Source organism: Archocentrus centrarchus, chromosome 7 (assembly GCF_007364275.1).
Source record: "Archocentrus centrarchus isolate MPI-CPG fArcCen1 chromosome 7, fArcCen1, whole genome shotgun sequence".
NCBI classification, from domain to species: domain Eukaryota; kingdom Metazoa; phylum Chordata; class Actinopteri; order Cichliformes; family Cichlidae; genus Archocentrus; species Archocentrus centrarchus.
In genome coordinates this window covers 7,435,347-7,459,227 of record NC_044352.1, presented here as the reverse complement: position 1 = coordinate 7,459,227, position 23,881 = coordinate 7,435,347, and the positions used below count along the sequence as shown (strand labels likewise).

Below are 23,881 nucleotides of genomic sequence, written 5' to 3'. Positions count from 1 at the left end.
TTTTATTGTATTATGTTATTCAGGCTTTAGTGAAGTAGTCGCTGCTTCCTTAGCACACTCTCCTGGATAAAAAAAAAAAAAATGAAGATCAGAGTAAAGTCCTGCGAGTAAAGACGTGTAACCTGTCCGGAAATGTTTTCTATTTTGGAGATAATGCTTTTGTTCTGGCTGCTGTAGGTGTGGCTACACAGCCTGAGTGTCTCAGCAAGAAGAAATGTAACCTGAGCTGAAAGAGGGTGGTGGTAGATGGAATGATACAAATCATACCACATTTCTGTGTTCCCAGTCAGTAGATCTCTGTTCAGGTACTGCATGGCAAAACACTAATATTCGCGCTGAAGTGAGAACCTGCATGGATTTTTGTAGATAATCTAAACAGCCGGGATGCCAAGTTTAGGATCAAAGAGAAAAGACAATCCATCCAGGATGGATAAAACCACCAAGGACATGCCGCAGGTAAGATTTCCAGTTATGATTTAGAGAACTGCCAACTCTAAAAATCAGTGTTTCTGCAGATGACTCACTAAATAACAACAGCTTTACTATATTAGTGCTTCCAGAGAATGTCTAGCTTTCATTAACGTCACGAACACAAGTGTCCCTTTACTGTTTTTACTTCCTCAAATTAACTTGACTTCCCTCTTGTTAGTAATTTCCCATATACAGGAGCAAACATTTACTGAGAAATATGGCAGTTTGTTCCTGGAACAGCCCTTTCAAACTGATTATGTATGTTGCAACAGAGGGGTTTATCAGCGCGGTCAGACAGATGTCGGCATTGCTCACATTGTGATGCAGAGAAAGCAGTGCCATCTCTCTTTTATGCAAATCTAAAATGACACCTAAGCAGCACATCTGTGAAGTTTCTTATAGTAGTACATGAAAAGCTCTTTTGGTGAAAATCTGAAGATAACAACTCACAATCACAATGCTTGTTTCACGAAAGGGGCGACTTCTGAAATGTGGACGTGACAGGAAAGAAAATTTGTATTCAACTTTTGACATTCTTACACTTTCAGTTGAGCAATGAGATGCAACTGGACATCCTGAACAAGGTGAAGAGTGGAGAGTTATCGATCGATGATGCTCTGAAGCAGGCAAGGCAGGACAGGGAGCAGCTGATCAAACAACAGAACTTAGACGACAAGGTAACCCTCGTTTTTACCAAATATTTTCTTTCATTTCTTTAAAATAAATAACTAAATGTTTTTGTAGCAGGTACACAGCTTTCATGGTGGCTTCAGTTTGAGTGCCTTCAATTTTGAAGACTCCAGAACTTAAAAAAGGGATTTTGTGGAGAAAATTTACATCAGTTTGGATTATGAGTCATGGGACGCAAGCTGTAACCATAACACAGTCCCTAACATACGATACTGTAGACAGGATCTGGGGTTCCCCCTCCAGGGTACTACCTGACCCAGGATCAGTATGTGACAAGATGGGGTGTGAGACCTGCGGCTGTTTTCACAGAAAAAGTAAAAAAAAAAATTCCACAATGTCTTCTTTATAAAAAGCTACTAATCTAATCACGTAAACTGCTGCACCCTGTGACAACTGAGAGGCCTCTGCACACAACCACCATGCAACAGACATAGATAAAAGAATATAATTTACATATAGATATATTAAATGCACCACCAGCACCTTTGTAAATATCGTTTAAAAGTCCTGTGTCCAATTCTTCTCCATAAAAACAGTGTTTATTATAGTGTGTGGTGTTAATAAGCTGCTCAACCTGCTGGATCAGTTCAAACAAATTTTTTTATGGGCTATTTTTATAAAAGAATGTGGAAGGTAGGTTTTGCCTACCTATCAAATAGCAATGTAGTGTCCTCAATACACTGTAATCTAGTGTCTAAGTGGTGGTTTCCCTCTGAGTATTAATATATTAAATTTGTTTTTTTGGTTTCTGTTGCAGGAACTGGAACCGCAATCGCAGTACAACTTTAGCGTTCACAAGCATGGCCACTACAGGTGGCATAAACGGGTTTTTCAGGTGAGTTAAAACACAAAAAGGAAAACAAAAAGCTTTAACACTCTGCATGCTAATGACACAACATATGAATCAGGAATGAACCGCACAATGTTAAAGTGTACCTATTATACTTTTAATTATTTTCTGTCATGCATGTATACACTGTTACAATGAGTGCTCATAGTAATCATGACCAAAGCGTCAAATAATGAGGGCAGCACGTTTACAAGTAATCCCTGTAAGCCATGACCTCCGGCTTCGGGCTGCTCCGAACACTTGAGATAGTTTTTTGCTGCTCTTGGCTCGCTCTCTGAGGTGAGAGGGCAATCCTTAATGTGATCAGCTGTGCGCTCTGGCTGTACCCCACCCACCCTGTTTATGAGGGGCACCCAATCAGAAGAAATCTGACCTAAAGGGAGGGTGATGTTTAAAGAGACAAAGGGCTGAAATGGCTAGTGTTACACAGAAGGGGGTCGGAGGGGCTGTGATTGGGCCCAGTATAAGATAAAGAAGGATTGCATTGCACTTTGGAGCATGCAAAGCTCCTCTGTCCAAAACAGAGGTGAAGAGGCCCCCCACGCCCCCTAATTTCTGTGCAAATTTTTGCTTGAAATTAAGTGGGAGTTATGCATTTAACATGTAAGCATCGTAACATTTGCTCATTAGCACTAAAGATAAAGTCAGGCTGGGCTGATGGGAATTTCAGTGGTTGTTCATAAAACAGTGTAATGACCAAATTAGATTTTTGGCCTGATGGTGGTAACAAAGGGATGCAGTAGTAAATGTTTTAATTTGACACAGTACACACTATCGACATGCTCATATACTCTCATTTAATCACTTCCGCTGTGAACATCCAGATCGATTTCAGGACCAAAATGCTGTGCAGCATAGAGAAAGGAATTGTCAAGCGGCAACTTCCCTTCTCTATTGTCAAGAGCTGCGATGATGGAGTGGGCTCCAGATTCTCCATTTCCTTTAAAGAACATCATGATTATGAATTAGAAGCCACGTCGCTGGAGGATAAACATAAGGTGAAGATAAGACTGTTTCATTTCTACTGAGATTTACTGAGACGTGATTATTGTTGGTTGAATTTAGATGATTACTTGGGTAAATTTAAGCTTGCTTTTTCTTTTAGACCGTTTCATTTCATTCTTTGATGGTTTCACAGGGACTCTTTTGATTCTCTCTTTTTGAGCAGATGATGCAGCTTGTCAATAAGATAATTTATAGCAACATATACGACAATCCTGAAGAAGAAAATGCAGAATCCCACGAGCCACCTCAGGCGTCACAGAGCATTCGAGAAGGGATGCTGTTGCTGCACCGGGGGGGCTTGGCATCATTCAGATGGGCGAAGTATGTATGTGTTCTCATTACTGAAGCATTGCTGTCATAAAACAGCCACACCACAAAATGACAGCGTTGTTAGTGATGAGAAATTGCATTTCACAGCTTAAAATAATAATCATTTCTTATCTTATACTGGGCCCTGACATAAACCCTCAGTATCTCAACCCAGCACAGCATGTTTTTGTTTTAGTTTAAACACAAAGCTGAATGGAGAAAGACCCACAAACATAAGCTAATTTTAACTTAATTGTTAAGTTTGAATTAAATTGTCTTTTAATTTTATTTTGTAAAGCGACAAAACAAAAAAGAATTATTTGCTTTCTCTTTGAATGCTGATGGGAAGATTGACACTGACCTTGAGTCAGCTGTTACCTGCTCTTTTTGAAAGCTTGTTATCTTTTATCTTTCTAAGAAATGTTCCTCTAACTGAACCTTTCCTGGTTGTGAGTCTATAATTGTCTCCTCCTCTCTGTTTCCTCATAATCACCAATTGCTGGAATATGTTAACATTGAACTAAGAGGCAGATTTACTTATATTTGAATAAATCCAGGTTAGCTGTTTTTTTTTCTTTTTGCTACATTTACCTGAAGAGCCATTATGTTATGAAAATGGTAGTGATTGACACAATACACAAGATAATCACTTTATTCTCCAAATGTCTGCTTATTATTGAGCCTTTGGTAAAACATTTTGCTTCCTTTTTATTACATGGACTTAATCGTGGCATTTCAATGTCCAAGGATGCTTTTGCTGCATCATTTTTACTTTGGAAAAAACAATAAGAAACCAGTAAATCAGCGAGGCAGACATATCGACAGATGTTTGCTTATGGCAGTTATAAATAAGCATCAGGCTCACAAGCCTGCACCGGTTTGATACATTATAAAATTGCACAGATTTTACTACCTGCAAAAACAGTATACACAACTTAATGTAGTTAATACACACAGTATGCCGGTACTGTATCTGAGACTTACACTGAGCATTACTTCTTCTCCATTTTTCTCTAGATATGAGGCCCAGCTCCTTCCAGGCCAGCTAACACTGGTCCCGTTGAAGGGGTGGGACCCCGCAGATGGCGAGATGACATCGTCTGTGCCCGTTTCCACTGTGATTCACCTGTCAGACGGTGACACCTGTGTGCAGAAGCTTCACGGCTTCAACACGTTCACTCTAATCACCCACAAAAATGAGTACCAGTAAGTGAGTTTTATTAAGACGTGGAAATATAATAACAGCAAAAAGCTGATGAAATCTCTCACACCAGCTTCTTGTCAAATTAATTAGCTGCAAGAGGGTATTGTCAGTCAAAAGTCTATTTTAGCAATGAATTCATTTTCATTTTAACAGTTATGCATCCTTATTTGAGTGATAATATCATAAATACAGACTCGGGGTGATAATTACCAGACTCATGTCGTCTAATAAGGAATGATAGTTAGGTATTGGTTATTTATTGCAGGTTCAGGGTGCCAGATGAAACAGATCACCCGGAAACTGTCCAGAAGGAGCGGGATGCGTGGGTCAATGCAATTGAAAAACTGTGTTCAGAGTGGAAAAGGAAGTCCAAGAGTTACCAAAAGTCCTTTCTACACATGAGCATACCTGAAGACACAGAGGACAATGATACAGATCTCGAGTCCAGTGGTGAATTCGGTGCCGGCAGCATCACTTATCCTCCAGCCGATAATAAAAATGTTGATCCAGCCCCGACTGGTGGAAATCATTTATCAGGTCAGCAAACCCATCCACCTGCCGATCCCACGAAGCCTACTCCTAAACCTCGCAGGAGGAATTCTCCTGAAATCTTCAAGTCTCAGCTGCCATCCACACCCTCTCCCTCTTGTGTTGCCCCGTCATCACCCACCTCCACTCCAACCTTACCCTGCCATGCTGTCCTCACACCCCCTTTCACAATCCCTGCGTCTCCTACCCATGTATCAGACTCTTTGGTCGTGACAGACTCCTCACCCACTCGAAGCATCCCTCCTCCTCCACCTTTACCATTCAAATTGGAGACAAATTCAATAAAAGCATCCACCAAGGCTTTCCACTGGGATCTTATTGGCTCAGACAAGGTAACACTGTCTCCTTATAGCTCTATTCATTAGAAGTCATTGAATTATCATATTTTTAAAGCTAAGTATAACACTTACAAAGCTTCCCATTAGTGTGAATCTTTCACATTAAAGTGATGTATTTAATTGTTTAGGCAAAAACAAAAAGGTCAGTTTCAGCTCGGTTTTTCTACATTATTGTTGCCAATTGTTCTTTGTTTTGTCTCTCAGTTATTTCTTTTCAAGTGCTGTTCTTTTGTAATATTAACATTGATTTCCTCATAAAATTAAGTTGTCTCAGTACTGAATTAATTTGTTTGTTGGCAGATTGCAAAATCGTTTTGGATACAGGAAAGCACTGGGAGGATTGAAATTGACACATCGCTCTTGCACAAGCAATTTGCTGTTAAAGATCCTGGGACATTTGGTGCCGTCGAGCCAAATAATACCCCGCATATTATGCTCAACCAGAAGATTGCACACAACTTCAGTGAGTACAATAAATACGTCTGTGACTTTTGACGTGGTGTTGCTTGTAAATATTGTCAGCGGAAACATAATTTTCAGCATTTTAGGAAGAAGATTAGATTTCCTCAGGAAAATAATAAGTATAATTTCCATGTTGTAATGAAAAGCCATTCTTCCGGATTAAGTCAAATAAAGGAGCTTATTTCTCCAGTGAATTGGGAAATTAGAAAGTGTGTTTACACAACCACCAGAGGGAAGCACTGCACAGCAAGAGCAGTGCCTCTGCAGAAGCAGCATTATTGTCAGGAAGTCTTTTGATTTTTCATAAATTATATTTTCTGCCTGGTGACAAGAACACTGACCTGACAACCCTTTTAGTGCTTAAAAATGCTAAAAAGCGTTATTTAAAAAAAAATAAATAGTTGAGACATTTACTGTAACATACATGTATCATCTGTATTTGTGTCTGCAGGGGGCAGTATGTCACCAATCCAGCAGTGACATGACTGCCCACTGGAATCTGCAGAGCAATTGTGGACTGGAACATATTCTATTTCTCACTAATGGCTTTTCACTTTTGATTAACTGAATGTATGTGGCTTCTATATTTCAAGAGACACGCCAGTGGAGAACATTTCAGAAGCTTCCTCTCACAGGTCCTCCGAGCAGCATAGTTACTGCGACGCGATACAGATGTGGTGGTGGGCTGCTAAATGGAATCAGCATGAATGTGCAGACTGGCAACATAATTAGAGTTCACATATTCATAAAATATGGATAGGGGATCTGAGCGACAACGGCAGTGATTTCCTGCCTTGATACAGAATACTGTATCAAGGGCTCCTCCCTGACCTGGAAACTTTGATTCTGCCAGGCGCAGGAGCTGAGAGATGAGAGCCTGAAGGCAACTCAAGGCCGTGCATCTTTCTGCTGCAAGCCTTAGAGAAATTTAGACATTTGAAGAACATGAGAAACCATCTGCCTCGCTGTTTCTATTTCTTTGGTTCTATTAAAACTAATATTGAAAACTACAGAAAATTAAAAAGTTCAAAATGCCACTTAAGTAAAGTATACTATCAGGAAAGAGCAGTGGTTTTGCATGTGTGTTGTAGTATTTTGTTACTGGATTATAGTTATTGATGCATCTATGTGTAAGCATAGACTGTATCTAAAAGGTGGACGTAGCCACCATGATGTCCGCTGGTTTGTGAAACTAGACTTAAGGCTGTCACCAGCAGCCAGCATATTTAGACTGGCAGGTTTGGCCAGTAAGACGTATCTGTGGACCAGGGGCGGGCTGGGGTTGAAATTCAGCCCGGGAGCTTGGTTTGGAGAGGCCTTTTATCTGATCGTACAACGGAGCAGCAAAAGGGGGAAAGAGATCGTTAACCCCCCCCCCCCCCCCCCCCCCCTAGCTGGTGTCTCGCCCTTCACCTCTCCTAATGGTGTGCTGGCTGGGCTGCAGTGTTAATTTTGACAACAAATTTTGATTTAGTTTCAGTCATAGTCTTTTGACAAAAATCTAATTTAGTTTTAGTCATAATTTAGTCATCTGAATAGTTTTCGTCAAGTTTAAGTGGACGAAATTATCTTAAGAATACAGTGGACTAAATCTACAGTTGCTTTAGTCGACTAAATATAAAGGGTGTAAAATGTAAATGCTTTTTCTTCAGTTCCCTTGAATTAGTCATTATACACACCTACACAAAATTAAACATTTATTAAAAGTTGTGGAATATTATTATTAATATTAACATTAGTGTTTCACCTGCTTCCCACACACCTGATCATTAACACCACCTTACTGAGATAATACGAGCGTTTTACAGCAGGACGCGCTCTGAAAGGTACAGGGCAGCGTTCAGGACTAAGATTAGGAAAGGCTAATCCACCGCGGTGTGGAGATTTTCTCTAAACACAAACGCTAAACTGGGAAAAACACTTTACCCTGCACGACAATAAAATGCTTACCTTTACATGGAGATCTGGGTGACTGGTTTGCAGATGTCATTTAAGATTTGTCGTGTTTTTACCCGAGATAGTCGCCCCACATGGTTTACACATCGTTTTGTTTGTCACAACGTCAGAGGACAAATGTGTCCGTACATCGGCTCTTCTCTTTCTCCCTGCTGACATTGTTTACATCACTTAGTTCTACCGGAAGCAAAGACAAATCACAGGCTAGTTTGTCCTTCCCGGATTTAGAGTAAATTAGCGCAACTGGTTTGATTGGATGTTTTCCTAACTTGTCACAAAATTAAATCAATTCTGATTGGATTTCGTCCCTGCCAAGCATTTTCGTCTCGTTTTCATTAATTGACAAAACTGTCAGTTAATTTCGTTATCGTTTTTATCCTTTTAGGTAGTTTTTATTTAGTTATCTCGTTTTCGTCATGAAAAAAGGGCCGTTGACGAAAACTATGACGAAAATATTTCATCAACAAAATTAACACTGCTGGGCTGTTGTGTTTGTAGCCCCTCCTGATGAAAAAAGAGCTCTTAGAGCCGAAACGTTCGCGACCGACCATCACTGCCTGCGCGCGAGCGCTGCTGTGCTCAATTGGGTTAAAAAAAAAAATTCTGATCACCGGCCGATCCGGCCTGGAAACGACTGCCCGAACCTCCCTATGGCCACCCCGCCCCTGCCATGGACTGATACTTGCTGATTAGTGCTACGTTATCTATTTTCTCTATTTTCTTATGTGGGTTCAATGATTTAAGTAAAGATGCTCAACATGATCACCACAAATATAGCTGAGCGGTCCAGTTCAGTAAATACACACTTTATTAGGTGCACCTTGCTAGTACCAGGTTGGACTCCCTTTTGCTTTCAGAACCAGCCTTAATTCTTCATGGCATAGATTCAACAGGGTTCTGCAAACATTCCTCAGAGACTTTGGTCCATATAGAGATGATAGCATCACACAGATTTGCTGGCTGCACATCAGTGATGGCAATCTTCCATTCCACCCAAAGCTGGATTGAAATGTGGTGATTGTAGAGGCCATTGTGGAGTTCAGTGAACTCATTGTCATTTTCAAGAAGCCAGTTTGAAATTATCTGAGCTTTGGGACAGGGCATGCTGTCCTGCTGGAAGCAGCCATCAGTAGGTGGGTACACTGTGGTCACAAAGAGATAGACACGGTCAGCAGCAATACTCGGGTAACATTACACCACCGGCAGCCTGAACCACTGATACGAGGCAGGATGGATTCAGGCTTTCATGTTTACACCAGATTCTGACTGTACCATCTGAATGTCAAAGCAGAAATCAAGACTCATCAGACCAGGCAACATTTCTTCACATTTTGATAAGCCCGTCCAATTATAGCCTTAGTTTCCTGTTTTTAGCTGGCAGGAGTGGCACCCAGTGCGGTCTGCTGCTGTACCTCTAGCCCATCTGCTTCAAGGTTGATGTGATGTGTGTTCCCTTTCTATCAGCTCAAAACAGTCTGGCCATTCTCCTCTGACCTCTGGCATCAACAAGGGATTTTCACCCAGAAAACTGCTGCTCACTGGACATTTTCTCTCTTTCTGTCCATTCTCTGGAAACCTTTAGAGATGGTTGTGTGGGAAAATCCCAGTAAAACACTCAGGCCAGCCTGTCAGGCACCAACAACCACGCCACGTCCAAAGTCACTTAAATCCCCATTCATCCCCATTCTGATGCTTGCTTTGAATGTCAGCAGATCATCTTACCTAAATGCACTGAGCCTAGCTGCCCCTTAATAAGGCAAAGTTTAATTGTAATAAAATGCTAAAGAGTGGCTTAAAATAATCAGCACTGTGCAGCTGACAAAAATGGGGACATTTGAGAATAAACCCGATAAACGTGCTTATTTGTGCTGTAACTTTGGGTGCAGTTTTATCACTTCAATTTGGCTTTATTTCACAATGCTGCATGTTGCAATACTGTAATACTCATATTATTATGAAGCCAATTTGAACTCTTTGGCTCTATATCACTGCATTGAAATTCTTATGTTGTGTAAGCCTTGCATTTGAACTACAATGGAATAAGAGTAACATGAAATGCTAAAACTGAAGTAATGGTTAATTGCCCATGCTGCACTGCTGAATTTTGCATCTGACTCTGAGGCAAGTTTTGTTATGTTTTTGTAATTTAGAACAGACTTAGTCCAGAGGTGATTTCTGCCTGTTTAAAAACACATGATCTGTAAAAAAAAAAAAAAAAAGAATAATTTGGTAATCACACTTCCTTTCTCAATCCCTTAGCACCCCTCCCCCACTTCCCACTGCACACACATAAGCAGCCCCCCCGCTTCTGTTTGCATATTTGTCACCAAAACCTGCCTAAATTCATACTGTTTATTCATCTCATATCTCATTCTTTGCCACACTTTATTCATCCGATCCCATTACACCGGGAGCCAGTATGCGTGCAAAATCTCACATTTTTTACAAAGCCAGGAATACTTTACCTCAGTAGATAAGTGAGACTCCACCTCAATATGATAACATCACAGATATGTGATCAATAATTAATTAACAAACGCAGAAGTGATAATTAGCATCAGACATACATCGGCACCCTTACTGTATCCACAGCGTCTTTAAAAACAGTATGGTGTTTGCAGTCGCACGCTGAGACAGATGGAATTAGACAGCTTGAGCAGGTGGTTGTGTTACTATTGTTTTGTGGTTTTGAGGGGTTTAATATGGTAATCAGCATGATCCTTACGGGCAAGCAAGACCGTCAGCTGCTTCAAGCGTGCGTTGAACAATGCTGCATTGATCCACAAACTTACGCACTGCATTGAAGTACAGGAATTCAGTAGACTCTTCACAGCAAGATTGTAGCTCATGGATTTTTTTATTGCATTCGTTAGAAAAATACCTTCAGAGCAGATGAAGGACAGTGATACAAGGTTTGTCCATGAATGGGTGTTTGGAGTTTCTGTAACACTAATAGCTGTGACTCTGCATGCCACCTCCAAGTTTAAAGAAATCATAGAAGATTCAGAGGGAATTAAATGTAATCACACAGAGCGGTTTATGCCCAGGTCAAGTGGTCAAGATAGCAGTTGTGAAAGATGGATTCACATCCTTTACTTTGGTAAGAACACTGATACTCCATTGCAAGCGAAAGCGTGGCATTTATTGAAGAATTAAAAGTCAATAACTTCTTATACAGAAAAGCAGCCTCGTACTCATTATTCGTTTTACAGTGTCATTAATACAGTGCTCGTTACTGTATTTTTATACATTAGTATGTGTATTTTTTGTGCAGTTGCTCTCAGTCTAAGCACTGATTCGAGGGATTGTTGGATCAATGGTGACAATGGTGCAAAAGCAACTTTCTTATGCACACATTTGGCTGTAGCTTTTTTCATGTTTGCACTACATATTTGTTTTAAAATGATGCAAACTATAGCTGTAATTGTCAGATAATAGAAGAGGAGCAAAAAGCATGATATTATGCTTTGAAATGTAATGAAGCAGAAGCAGAAAGTAGCATTAAATGGAGATACTCAAATTACCTGAACATTGTACTGAAGTACTGCAGTAGAGGTATACAGTTCCATAATTGGATGAGATCCATTGTGGATTTGTATGATCAAAGTGCAGCTCTGTTTAGATTGTGTGTCCGACTCATATGGTTATTTACCTTGAGAGCCCCACGGCATGCTGCCTATTTAATGACTGAAAATGTCGCACTCCTAATTAAAAGTACACCTGTGGCTTCCTGCGCCCGATGGGATACACTCTCCATCTCCATACTCTAATTTGCCAGGGCATTGCCCAGTTTGTCTGAGCGCCAGCCAACAAAGGGCTTAATTTGCACTTGTGTGTGTGTGTTTGTGTGTGCGTTTCGGGCTAGATGAGACAGCCTAACCCTTACTCACGAGGAGACTTGTAGTTCTTCAAAATTGTTATGGATGTTTGATGTTATGATTCGTCCTCTGTTGGTCCTGGTAAGGGAATTACTGTCTCAAGTCTTTAATGTCAAGGATTTAGGGACGTGATGATTACAGCTTTGTACCTCGGTGCTCCTCATTTAACATGATGAGCCCATTTTTAATCAGTTTGATGGTTTGGATTCAACAGTTCAACTACTACTTTGGACTGCAAATGTAGAAAAATCACCCTTTTTATGGACAGTTGTTTGGAGTTACAGAAGACTGACACCACTTGTCTGTTTAACCGCGAGCAGTGGTTTAGCTTATCATACAGCACAGGTTAGACACAGGTGAGTAGTTAGCCTGGCTCTCACCAAGGATAGTATGGGTGCTTATTAAAAAAAAAAAAACAAGTTATAGATATAATCTATCAATAAATGAGTGTTAGAGCTAGAGGTGTGTATATACTTTGGTATTATCAACTTCCAGAATGAAGGCTTTCTGTTATTTAGCCTCATGACATAATGAATTACAATTAGAGATGGTTTTGCATGAATGAGTGTGTTTTATAAAATTCACTATTCATATTACATACATGTCTGAACTCTGATGCTCAAAATGAAGTCTTCCCACAGCTACTGAATTATGCAGAGGCATTTCCTATAAAAAAAAAAAAATCACATCAGCTTTGACTTGATAGAATGCAAATTTGTGCATTTCCCTTAGGCATTTAGAAGAAAGTAATTAAGCAAAGGACCCTTTGTCTTCAGAATGCTTTTTGAGTCATTTCATCGCAGGATAAGAGGACTATCTGTCAAGAGAAAAGCTTTCATGTACCATTGAGTGTGTTGACTTTTTCTAATCTATTGTTCTCCTAGACATTTTCCTCAAAAGTTTTCCGGTGCAACCGGGAGAGCTGAAGGACAAACTGTTCATCATTAATGAGAAAGATGGAGGCCTGTCTGATGAGCACATCACCTCTCTGAGGAGGTATGACTTGGTGCCAAAAAAACGCTGATTTGTATTCACTCCTTATAGTGTCACAACTGAAGCTGAGAGGTGAACATCTTTTTGTGCCCAAGTCCGTGGGCGGTTGATGTGTGTTTTCATTGGCAGAGGTAAAGCCTCTGGAAACTAGATGCTAAGCAAATCATCAACAGGGATGTGAGTCCATGTTGCTGCCAGGACAATGTGAAACGGGAGAAACCGCTGCCAATTCATGTGAGGAAGACACACGGTTTGCACGGCAGTATTCACCGTGTTTTAATACTAAAGAGCAGATGCCAGAACCTTTTACTACAGCAGCTTAGTAATAAAAGTTTTATCTTGGGTTATTTGCAGAGATGGAAACTATTGACATGCCCTCAGGAATAAAACGCAGCAAGTGGGTAAAATGCTTCCTGATTCTTACCTGCAGTTTACTTAGTGTCTCTGAATGCTGACCTCCTGGAGGGCAAAACTGATCTAATGTACTGTGTGGAGGATTTTATTTATTCTGTGAAAACATAATATATATTTTAATGCGCGGTGGCATCGTCCTGGGGAATACAATCTTGAAAGAACCACTCCCAACAGGTGCTGCAATATTGATGACCGGTGCTACTTCAGTGGCACACGGGCTGACTCGCGAGAAAGCAAATGTCTACAGTTTGAGGTCAGAACACACCGGAATGACAGAAGTGGGAAGTCCAATTTAAGACGAGAGAGGTTCAGATTCAGTGCAAGGGAGTAGATGGCTCTTCCCATCAACGTCTCGCTGCTTTATAGGAGCTGACGAGGACCATCAGCGTTACTTGGCTTTTAATCACTGGCCTTTCCCCAGGCCACTGGAAATCAGTCTAAGGGCATCACTTTTATAGGGACAAGTAAGGGAACATGTGATGACATACAGGAACAGAGGTCAAAAGGGAAAAGTACATGTGACAAAAAAAGGAAATAATCTTCAAATGTAACATAAATGTTTAATGTGTGAATGTGTGTGTGTGTTTTTTTTTTCTCCTGCTGCACAAAAAAGGACTGATATTTGGGACAGTTGGCTTTTATGTGCTTTTACCTTTTGACATGACATAACACACAAAATATATTCTTTAAAGAGTAAATCAGTATATTAATTCTCAGGTTTAAAGCCTATATATATATATGGCTCTATCAAAATAAAAGCAAAAGACTGTAACAATGCACAGCAGACTGAGTGTTGTTAACCAGTAGAAATTAAATTCATAACTCCACATACAGCAGACTGTTTGAGGATGGGTGCTTTTCCCCCTTAGCAATAAAATATTCACTGTGGCACAGAAAAAGGTATCAGTTCTGGAAGGAAATTTTCAGCTTTTGATTTGCTTTCCTCTATTCTTGATTTCCATTTTTTTAATCATATTTAATGATTTCTATGTTTATTTTTAATAACATAGCTCTCAACTCTGCAGTCACTTGTTCAGTGAACCGTCACCACTCTCAGTTCCCTCTATATGGATTAGGTGGACATTTTGTAGTTCCATATGTGGAAGATGTGTAAATAAGGGCATATTTGGTGACAACGGTATCAACCAGCCACCCATTTTCTTCTGCTTATCCAAATCAGGGTCACTGGTGGGGGGGAGGAAGGGCACCCTGGACAGGTCGCAAATCTATTGCTAACACATTGAGACAGACAACCAGTCATGCTGACATTCACACCCAGTCAGTTTAGAATGGTAAATGTCTTTAGACTGTAAAAAGAGCCTGGATTCGAACCCAGGATCTTCTTGTTGTGAGGCTAACCACCACACCACTGTGCTGCCCCACACCAGTACCATATCAACTCAAAAAACCAAAAAGAAATAAAAATATCTGCCTCTGCTCTGTTTATATATTGTTTCAGCTTGTTGTTGGTGGGCAGAAAAGTCAATATTTGAATGTTTATTGACCTTGGATAATGAACAAATTACCACATAAATTGACTTAATCTTCATTAATTACACTTGCCTGTCAGATTTAGCCACATAGCTTATCTTTTATCTGCAGTCCCTAAACACATTATGACTAAAAGACACAAGGCACACAAAAAGTAAACAAAACAAACATCAAATCGTGTGCAGGAAATGTACGTGATTTAAATGTATGCAAGGAAGATGTGTAAAACTGATTAAAGAATAGAGGCATAAAAGCTGGATGAGACCAACAGTCTGAGAGGATGACACACACACACACACCCACACACACACACACACACACACACACACACACACACACACACACACACACACACACACACACACACACACACACACACACACACGCAGTAGACATGCAGGCAAATATGAAAAAAGGAGATGAACACAGACATCTCATATGACGTATGGTAGAGGCCCTGGGTCAATAAATACATAAATAAATAAATGAAAAATAAATCAAATATCACATTGGTGCTGTTGTTTTTCCAACAACAGCAGATTTCTTAAGTCTCTCAAATCAGTTGGAAGTTGTCTTCGACTGATTGGCAAATTCACACAAAATTGAAGGACCCAGACCGTTACAGCCCTTGAAAACCTTAAACATAATTGTGCCCCACTAGATAAATATTAATGATTTGTGATTAATATCTTTAGATATTACTGATTACAAATTAAACACAACAGACTCAGCTAATCTGAGTTATCGGGAACATGTGAGTGCGGTTTGATTAGACTGGACTGAGAGACCAGACAGTCCAACGAGTGATTGATTAGAAAGAGTATGAAATCACTTTTTCAGTCTCAGAGGATGAAGGGGGAAAATAGCAGAACGGTCATGCACCCTAAAAACGGTTTCATCCTGTTATTTGGCAAGAAATAGTGAAACCAAAATATCTGTATGTAAAAAGAACAGTAAAAACTGTATTTATTTATTTTTTATCATTAAGGTATGTGCCAACCATGGAAGATGTGGAAATGTACAAGTCCTACAAAGGACCTGTAACAGAACTGCACATTGTGGACCAGTACATGATGGAGGTAAAATTCTCACACATGTAATGACATCATTAGCTACACGAGCTCATCCTTTAAGACAGATACTTTTCAAACTTCTGACCCCGAAAAAACAAAGTCGCACTGAACACAGTCGTATTTTATAAGTCGCAGTTAAAATGCGATGAGAACCACGGGGCTTGTGCTTCACTGAGGGTCTTCTTGCTGTGCGGCAGGGAGACCGCAGCCATCAAACTCCTTTTGAGACATCGTCTGTTTCATTGCTGTGTTTTGATCAGATCCATTACAGAAAAAGAAGCCTCACATTTACACATGTGCGGATCACTTCTTTCTCTGTTTTCAGCTGTAATGTTTCAATCACACATTTCTGGTTTTCTTGATTTTTTTTTTTTTGCCTCTGGTTAAATGTCTAAAACTGGATTTCCACTCACAGGGAATAGAAATGGATAACAAATGACTGCATCAAAACCAGGAATAGAGCTGAACATAAAATGTAGTTTATTACAGTCTCCACTTTACTTTTTAAAAATTTATTATCCATCATAAATGCTAACACCAACAGATCACCAAATAGCTAATATCCACAGATAACATCAGCTCACAGATAAATCAGTGAGGCTCTATGAATTTCATGACAAAAATTTTTAAATTTGCATTTTCATACTGTACTCACTAGGGGTACTAGCACCCTTTTTGTTACCCTCTCAGCTTTGTCACTCTCTAAAGCAGTGCTTTAGAGGGTGACATCAACTACACCACTACCAACGTTCAGACACTTAAGTGCCATTGCAAAAACTGTATTTTATTTTTTATTTTTTTTTTGCGTTATGTTATTGTGTATTGTTGCACATGCAGAAATATGTTGAGGAGGACACTGAAACGGAGCCTTAAATTTGCTGGTGGGAATATTGTTCCTCCCTAATACAATCCTAATCCCTAATCCTAGAATCTCCACATAACCTGTCTTTATACTGCACCCATACAGGCCTGGGGAGAACATGCAAACTGCAAACAAAAAGGGCAGCACGATGAGACCCAGAACTTTCCTGCATGACATAACGATGCTGACCACTGCACTAAAGTTATGCCCTATAATTCCAAGAATTTACACAGCAAATTTCAGATACCAAGCAGAACCTAAAGCATCTTCATTTAGCACTTTGCTCAGGAGAACTTGTTGAGTCACCTGCCTTCTCAGTCACACAGTGTGGCATCATCTGGTTATCACTTTCCAGTAAGGCTGGCGATGATATGATGGCTCAAGGTTGCAGCAGGGTTAACAGATGAACAGCCCACACTGCCAAACAGGAATATTTGACAGTGTTTTTATATGGGATTTCATATGTAAGCCTGAGCTGAGTGGCAACACCTATGTAAGCCTCATGCACTTCTGAAGGCTCAAACCTCCAGCAGAATGCAGACAGGCTGGATTCTACTGAACAGACGACATAATCATTCCCCCCTTTTTTTTTTTTGCTATCAAATAAAACAGGTATTCACACTGAAATGCTATCAACTAATGTTCTGCAGGCTTTATTCTTTCCACACATTCTCCCCCTAAAACCCATTAAATTATTAAACAAACTGAAAGGGCCAACACATTCTTCATAAAGCATCACGATTTCTAACATCATCACTTTGAGTCAAACATGTTCTTCACGTGTCGCACAGGATATTCAGTATTCGTGCTTCTGTACCATACGTGTTGCTTTATTGTATTTGGAAACTGCACATTATGTTGGACCCTTCAAGTGACTGTTTAATTATTCTCTGTTTACGGAGTTTCAATAAAACTACTTATTGGATACAGCTGGAAGCAACAGTTTGGGAACCCCTGAGCTAATTTGCTCAATTTGTTGATTTCTGAAGTGAGAAGAAATTCAACCCCTGCAGCAAGCAGACAATAAAATGGAATATTCTTTGCACTGTTTTTTTTTTTTTTTTTATCTATGAAATGGAAAAAGATCAGTAATTTTGGCATATACAACAGTCACCATTTTTAGCCCGTTAAGAGTCTTTCATTCTTCTTGCCTTTCATGAATAGCTCATGATGGATTAGCAGTATGCAGGATTTTGAGGTATGTAGCGTCTTGAGTGACTGCAGGACATTTACATTCAGAATGTCCTGGTATTTATCTCCACATTACTTCCCGTGCCACTGGCTACTCAAAGCAGAATTTAACAGCTGACATTTTTTCCCCCATCAAATACAGCTTAGTTTCATTTTTCTATAAATATACCTTTGATGATTATGACCAAAAAACAAAAACACATCAACAACAACAAAAGCAAACTTCACTACTTCCTCAGGCATTGACTTCTGTAATTAGTATGTAAGTGAGATTTCCTACTGAAAACTATTCCATACACACACATTAATGCTGCACAATCAAAGAGAGCATCACCACGATTGTGTCAGCATGACTCTCCTACTGCTCACCTCTCAGTTACTGCAGTCACTGACAGATTTTATTGGAGTTTTATTGTTTCCAATCATGTATTGATCTCTACATTTCTTAATGGCTTTATAAACAGCGGACGCAGGCTGCTTTTGTACGATAACCTGAAGGTTGGTATCACCTTGGTTCCCAGGACAAAATAACCAATGAGCTTTTTTTCCACAGGCTTTTGTGTTAATGCAGAAAATCGAGAGATCTCGATCTCTTTGTCAGCATCAGTAAGTTTAGACCTTCAATCCATTTTTTTAAAGATGAACCATCGTTGTTGAATGTTACCGCAAAGTCTGAAGCGTCACATTCTATTAAACTGTGAAGGATTGTCATCGGCTGACAAACCTAATGAAAATTTCCGATCCACCTGAGGAGTCCTACTTGAGTTAATTGAGGCCAGAAACAATATCAGAGAGAGAGACAAGGCTCCTAAAATCTATGGGTGGAATCTGAAACAGCAAAGGTGTCATGGAACAGCTGTGTGGCAGGAAAGAAGAAGGACCCCAATGCAGGATACGCCAGGCAAAGGTTAAGCTTAAAATCCACTTCATTTGCAAGTTGCAAAACAAAAGAAAGGACTGGATGGGACCAGTGGCAAAACTACAGACAGGAAAACGAAACACCTGACTGAACTGAAGCAAAACCATAAATCCAGGCAGGGATCGCGCACACACACAGCAACAAGCAGAGAAAACACAGGACTTAAAGGCACAGGAGGGCTAATGAGGGAAGTGGAAACAGGTGGGAACACAGATGAACCATGACAGACAGGGACCAGATGACTATCAAAATAAAACAGGAAGTCAGACAGGGGAACAAAGACGCAGACCTGACACAGGGAAACACAAGGAACTAGAAAATAACCAAAAGAAACCCAGAACAGGACAGACAAAATTAAGCAAAAACAAAACACGGGGTCCACAGGAGCCCAGACCATGGCAAAAGGTGGTGGTAGAAGAGCACTGATGGGAAAAAAAAACAGCTTTTTAAAATCTTGTTTTGGGGAAAATTGAGCAAACCTTTAAAGTGTTTTGGTATTAGATTTGGAATTTGTGAAGTTTTTATATTCCACTGCCCATTGAAATTAAAGTTAATTTAGACATAGCTTCAAAGAATTGCCTCGTTGTGTCAAGATGGCTCACAATGGCTTCTTCTAGAAGAACATTAATGCCTAATGAGTCTTCTTTTTAGTTCCTATATATACTTAGTAAAATTTCCTCTTGGTCACGCCCTTTTCCCTTTTGTAAATATGACTTAAAAGTCAGTTTTAAATTGAAAGTGTGAGAGCCAGCTGACAACTTTTCATGCTGTGGGGGTTATGAAAGGACACAATAGGGCAGAATCTGTGGGTACAGTATGTAGAAAGTAAAATATATATGTTTACATGATATTTTAGCTCTATTTGTCTCCTAAATTCAAGTACAGTATACAGTATAAGTGCCCAGTAAACATTTTGTTGCTGTAAAATACAGCCTTACAGAACAGCTTGCATAGCAGCAGAGTCTTGCCTTCCCTGTTGACAGTTGGAAATGGTCTGGTTATCTGCCTTACAGCTCTGAGTAATCACTTCCCTCTCAGGATGCTTGTGGACACAAGAGTGGCATCCTCGAAGCATATATATTTTTTTTTTATTGAGGAAAATATATTAGGGATGAAACGTGGGTATTTTTCTTAAAATAAATCAAATCCCACTCATGCTGTCTGTATTGTCATACTCGTATAGAAGTCAGTCTTGCACTACACTATATATGAGGTTTTTATGAAAGCCGACTATTTTCGCCAAACTTCAGTGTGCTGTCTCACAGCAGAAATGATACAGTGTATTCATTTTTATCTCTCAAATTTGGTGAACATAGACACTTCACTTTATGCATCATAGAAAATGTTATCAAAATACTTGAATGTGATTGCTTTAAGCAGTGACAAACACATGAATACCTCTTTACCCCAGGAGGAGGAAATTTTAACAGTATTAATGTGACATAGAATCACTGTAACTGTTAACCTCACATTTGAAATTTAAAATGCGTCAAAAAGTGTGAACGATAACGAGCCCGGTGCTTTCATACGTGGAGGATGATGCATTCTGGGATGCTAAAAAAAAAAAAAAAGTGGGGGAAATTATTACATGGTATAGATTTTTAACACTAATCCTGATACCTATCCTTAACCGTCCATCAGACCAGGTGCCCTTTGCCTTTTGGGAGATGGTACCTGAGCATCAGAGAGCCAGTCTGACAATGAAGAGTGATTTATTAGAGGTTAGCACAGACACAAAGGTCGACTAGGCAGCTCAGCCAATCGTTTCGAAGTGTCAAGCCTTCAGTTTCTCTGTTAAATCAGCCTGTCAACAGGCCTGCAGCTCTCGGCTTTCGCCCGCAGTAATCTTGAGAACAAGCCTGAGCCATCGCATGACTGTATCTCCCTGCAGCATCTCCCAGCAGCTCTGCTTTTTAGATAATTCTGAATAATCACATGGAAATAGGCTGTGTGATGATGTGATAATTGCACTCTCTTCTGTATATACACAGCTCATTACCCTTACATCTTTTCTCTACTACAGATTTGCAACATCCCCTACCTGAGCACGCAACTCGACCTGTTGTTGACTCTGAGAGAGCTTCCGATCAGCATGAACGACCTGGAGCCCGTGAGTTCACTCGATCACCAACAGAGTCAAATCAAAGGTCGAATTAGATGTTGAGCTGTTTTTAAAGTCTGCCCCGTTCCTGCAGGCTGAAAAAGGGTACAATCACAAGACTCCGCAGCACACAATCAAACACCACCATGCAAATTTATTCTCTAATGCGAATGCTAATGCTCAGCTACATTGTGGCTTTAGACATAAATGAAAAGAACATCTGTGCACAAAATAATATTAATACATGAAAGCTTTTGCCCCGTCTTCAGTTTGACTTTTAGGTTTTATGTGGTGGGTGAAGTCGTTTCTATTCTATTTGCTGGAATGTTAAGAGTCTTGAAAATACAAAAGCATGAGAAGCACTTTAAGACACTTCATTTGACGGAGAAGAAAAGATGGCTCTTAATCAAATCAAGTTCAATTTTATCTGTAGGTGGTGTAAAACTGCCAAAGTTTTTTTTTTTTTTTTTTTTTAATCCTTATCAAAAACCCAATGAAAACTCACTTTGGAGTTTTCACAAAGGGAGAGATGTGGAAAGATTTATGACTTTTTCTTCTTTCTGCAAACTTCTCGACTCACTTCAAAGACGGGCACTCTTAAATTAATTCAGGTAGAATCAAATGAAAAGTGCACACAAAGTTACAATTTAAATATATATATATTAATTTTAGTGTCTTTTTAACCCTTACACAAACACCTGGGATGCTTTAGGTTTGTGCAGTGTGATGAACGGAGATGCCTCTTCATCATTAGTCAGACTAATCGTTAAAACCGTTATCGAGCATTGTTGTTTATTGGCACTGGGGACTGCAGGGTGTAAAGATATTGCAGTCAGACAAGAATACCCCCGAGCTCCTCAGCCAGTTCTTTTTTATGTGATTCTCTCAAGCTTCTGTTTCTTTCAGCATCAGTGCTTCAGCCCTAATCTCTTGTCTGCTGACTGTCTGAGAATGAAGAGAAACAATGGATAAGAATGATGGCACTGTAATCCATTGACTGTGACAGTAATTTTTCTTTGTCTAACACACAGAGACAAACATATTGTGTGCCGGCAAGATGACTCGACAAGAAAGATTAGCAATTTCATTAAGTTTCAATTTACTCTTGGCTTTTTGCTTCTGATATTGTTTCTCTCTACTGTGTTAGATTTATTAAAAAGGTCATTCAATCAAGACTTTGGTATTTGTGTGCAGGTATACTGTGATAAAAAGTAAGGTGCACTTCAGTTTTAGGTACTTCATAGTACAATGTGTTTAAACATTAGGGTCCTTACAGTTGCAACATAATCTAAATCATTGGATTCTATAATGTGACAGACTTCTTAAGGCCACCTGCCACCTGACAGACTGGGCCTGAGGAGAGAAAATGGAGAGGTGACCACTATGGGAATGCTTCTCACCTGCGATGTGCTTGTTGGTGTTTCACTGGAAGGATGACAGCATTTACTCTGCATTGTGGCCCTAGCTCTTTCTTAAAACCATGTGATGTGCTCTGTGTGCAGCTATTTCAAATCTATATACATATAAGAAATTCAAAGTCACAGAGCCAAAGTCAGTGATGCAGTAGACATAGAGGCATCGCCTGAAGCTGTGATGCACTGAATGGTAAAACCAAATGTAGTATTTTCAGTAGTTATATAAATCTATTAGAAAGAAGACAATAAAATCTTTTTTCTTTTGTAATGCAACAGAATATCTGTCTAGAGTAAAGAAACATGGATACAAATAAAGTTTTTCAAATTTAATTTGAATGCAAAAAATGGGGATGTGAATATGAAGCAGTATGGGACCATAGTGAGATAGTGAACTGTGGACCTTTTGGCCTCTATCATCCTCAACAGATGTGCATTTGCCAAAATTACCAGTTTGCCTTTATTCATTAAAGGGGACCTATTATCCTAACTCTTTTTTTTAATTGGTAAATGACACTAGAGTAGCTCTGCATGATTCGCAGCTAAAATAATCCTTCTCAACTTATACTACAGCCCTTCAGGCTACCCACTAGCTGAAGCTAGGAGTTTTAGTTCCTCCCCCTTTGAGTCCACCCTTCCTTTAAGTCAGGTTTCTTCTGATTGGCTGCCCCTCACAATGTTTGGACACTAGGTGTGTGGGCCTTCTGGGCCTGATATGGCCATATTTGGGATATCCCCTGTTTTTGACAACTACATTGCCAAAAGTAGACGGAACTGTATGAAACTGAATGTTTAGAGCAGTCTGAATTGTTGGCTCAAAGGGATTAGATATAAATACACTGATCCATTTATATGAAAATTTGGGCAGGTTTAACATGGATATTCACCATTGTAACAGTAAATAAGAGAACAAGGAAAAGCATAATAAGTCATCTTTTCTCTGCAGAACATGCAGAGGACAAAAAGACAATGTGTGGGGTGTCTGTGTTTTTCCCTTTGAGTGTGAGATGGACTAATTGTCTTCTCCTTGTAAGTGCAGTTTTCAATTACCAGTAGGTGTTCTTACCCTCTTGCTTTGTAAAGCAGCAATGAGCCTATTTTAGCTTGCAGCACCCGAGATAAAGAACATATATTAGAAAACTTAACTGGACAAGTCACATGCAGATAGGTCCATAAGTTTTTGGACAATGAAATGCACCAGTACAGTGGATTTTAAATCAAACAATCAAGATGTGACTGAAGTGCAGACTTTCATCTTTAATCCAACAGGGTTTAATAAAATCACTGCATTAACTGTCTGGGAATTATAGACATTTTATACAAAGTGTCACATTTTGGACAATTGTACTGACAAGCAGTTTCATTGATAGGTGAGGCCAATTCCCTCGCTATTTGATGACAAATCAGCCAGATCAAAGATATGGAGTTGATTCCATGTCTTCAAATTGTTTATCACATCTAACCAAGTCAAGAACACTTTGAAGGAGATAGGCATAGCATTGTGAAGGTCTACAACCAAGAGACAGCTTCACAAATGGAAATACAGAGCATTTACAACAAGGTGCAAACCACTGATTACACTCAAGAAGGAGAAGACCAGATTAGACATTGCAAGAAAACATCAAAAAGATCTGAAAAAGTAGCCTATACAGTATGCTTTTCATTTATTCAATTCAAAACGGAACGCAGAAAGATCCACAAACAAGCAGCAAC

The 23,881-nt window shown here is 39.6% G+C and overlaps 1 protein-coding gene across 1 annotated transcript in view; it reads left to right on the top strand.

Moving 5' to 3' along the window:
- Window positions 1-314: 314 nt before the first annotated feature.
- Window positions 315-23,881, top strand: part of LOC115783004 (formin-like protein 13) — a 45,064-nt gene continuing 21,497 nt past the window's right edge. The window contains exons 1-11 of the mRNA XM_030733579.1: window positions 315-456; window positions 1,020-1,148; window positions 1,919-1,996; window positions 2,836-3,009; window positions 3,180-3,337; window positions 4,343-4,531; window positions 4,795-5,410; window positions 5,717-5,879; window positions 12,597-12,708; window positions 15,599-15,689; window positions 20,679-20,765. Of these exons, the coding sequence (XP_030589439.1) occupies window positions 385-456; window positions 1,020-1,148; window positions 1,919-1,996; window positions 2,836-3,009; window positions 3,180-3,337; window positions 4,343-4,531; window positions 4,795-5,410; window positions 5,717-5,879; window positions 12,597-12,708; window positions 15,599-15,689; window positions 20,679-20,765 (1,869 nt within the window). The 5' untranslated portion in view covers window positions 315-384. The remainder of the gene's footprint in view (window positions 457-1,019; window positions 1,149-1,918; window positions 1,997-2,835; window positions 3,010-3,179; window positions 3,338-4,342; window positions 4,532-4,794; window positions 5,411-5,716; window positions 5,880-12,596; window positions 12,709-15,598; window positions 15,690-20,678; window positions 20,766-23,881) is intronic.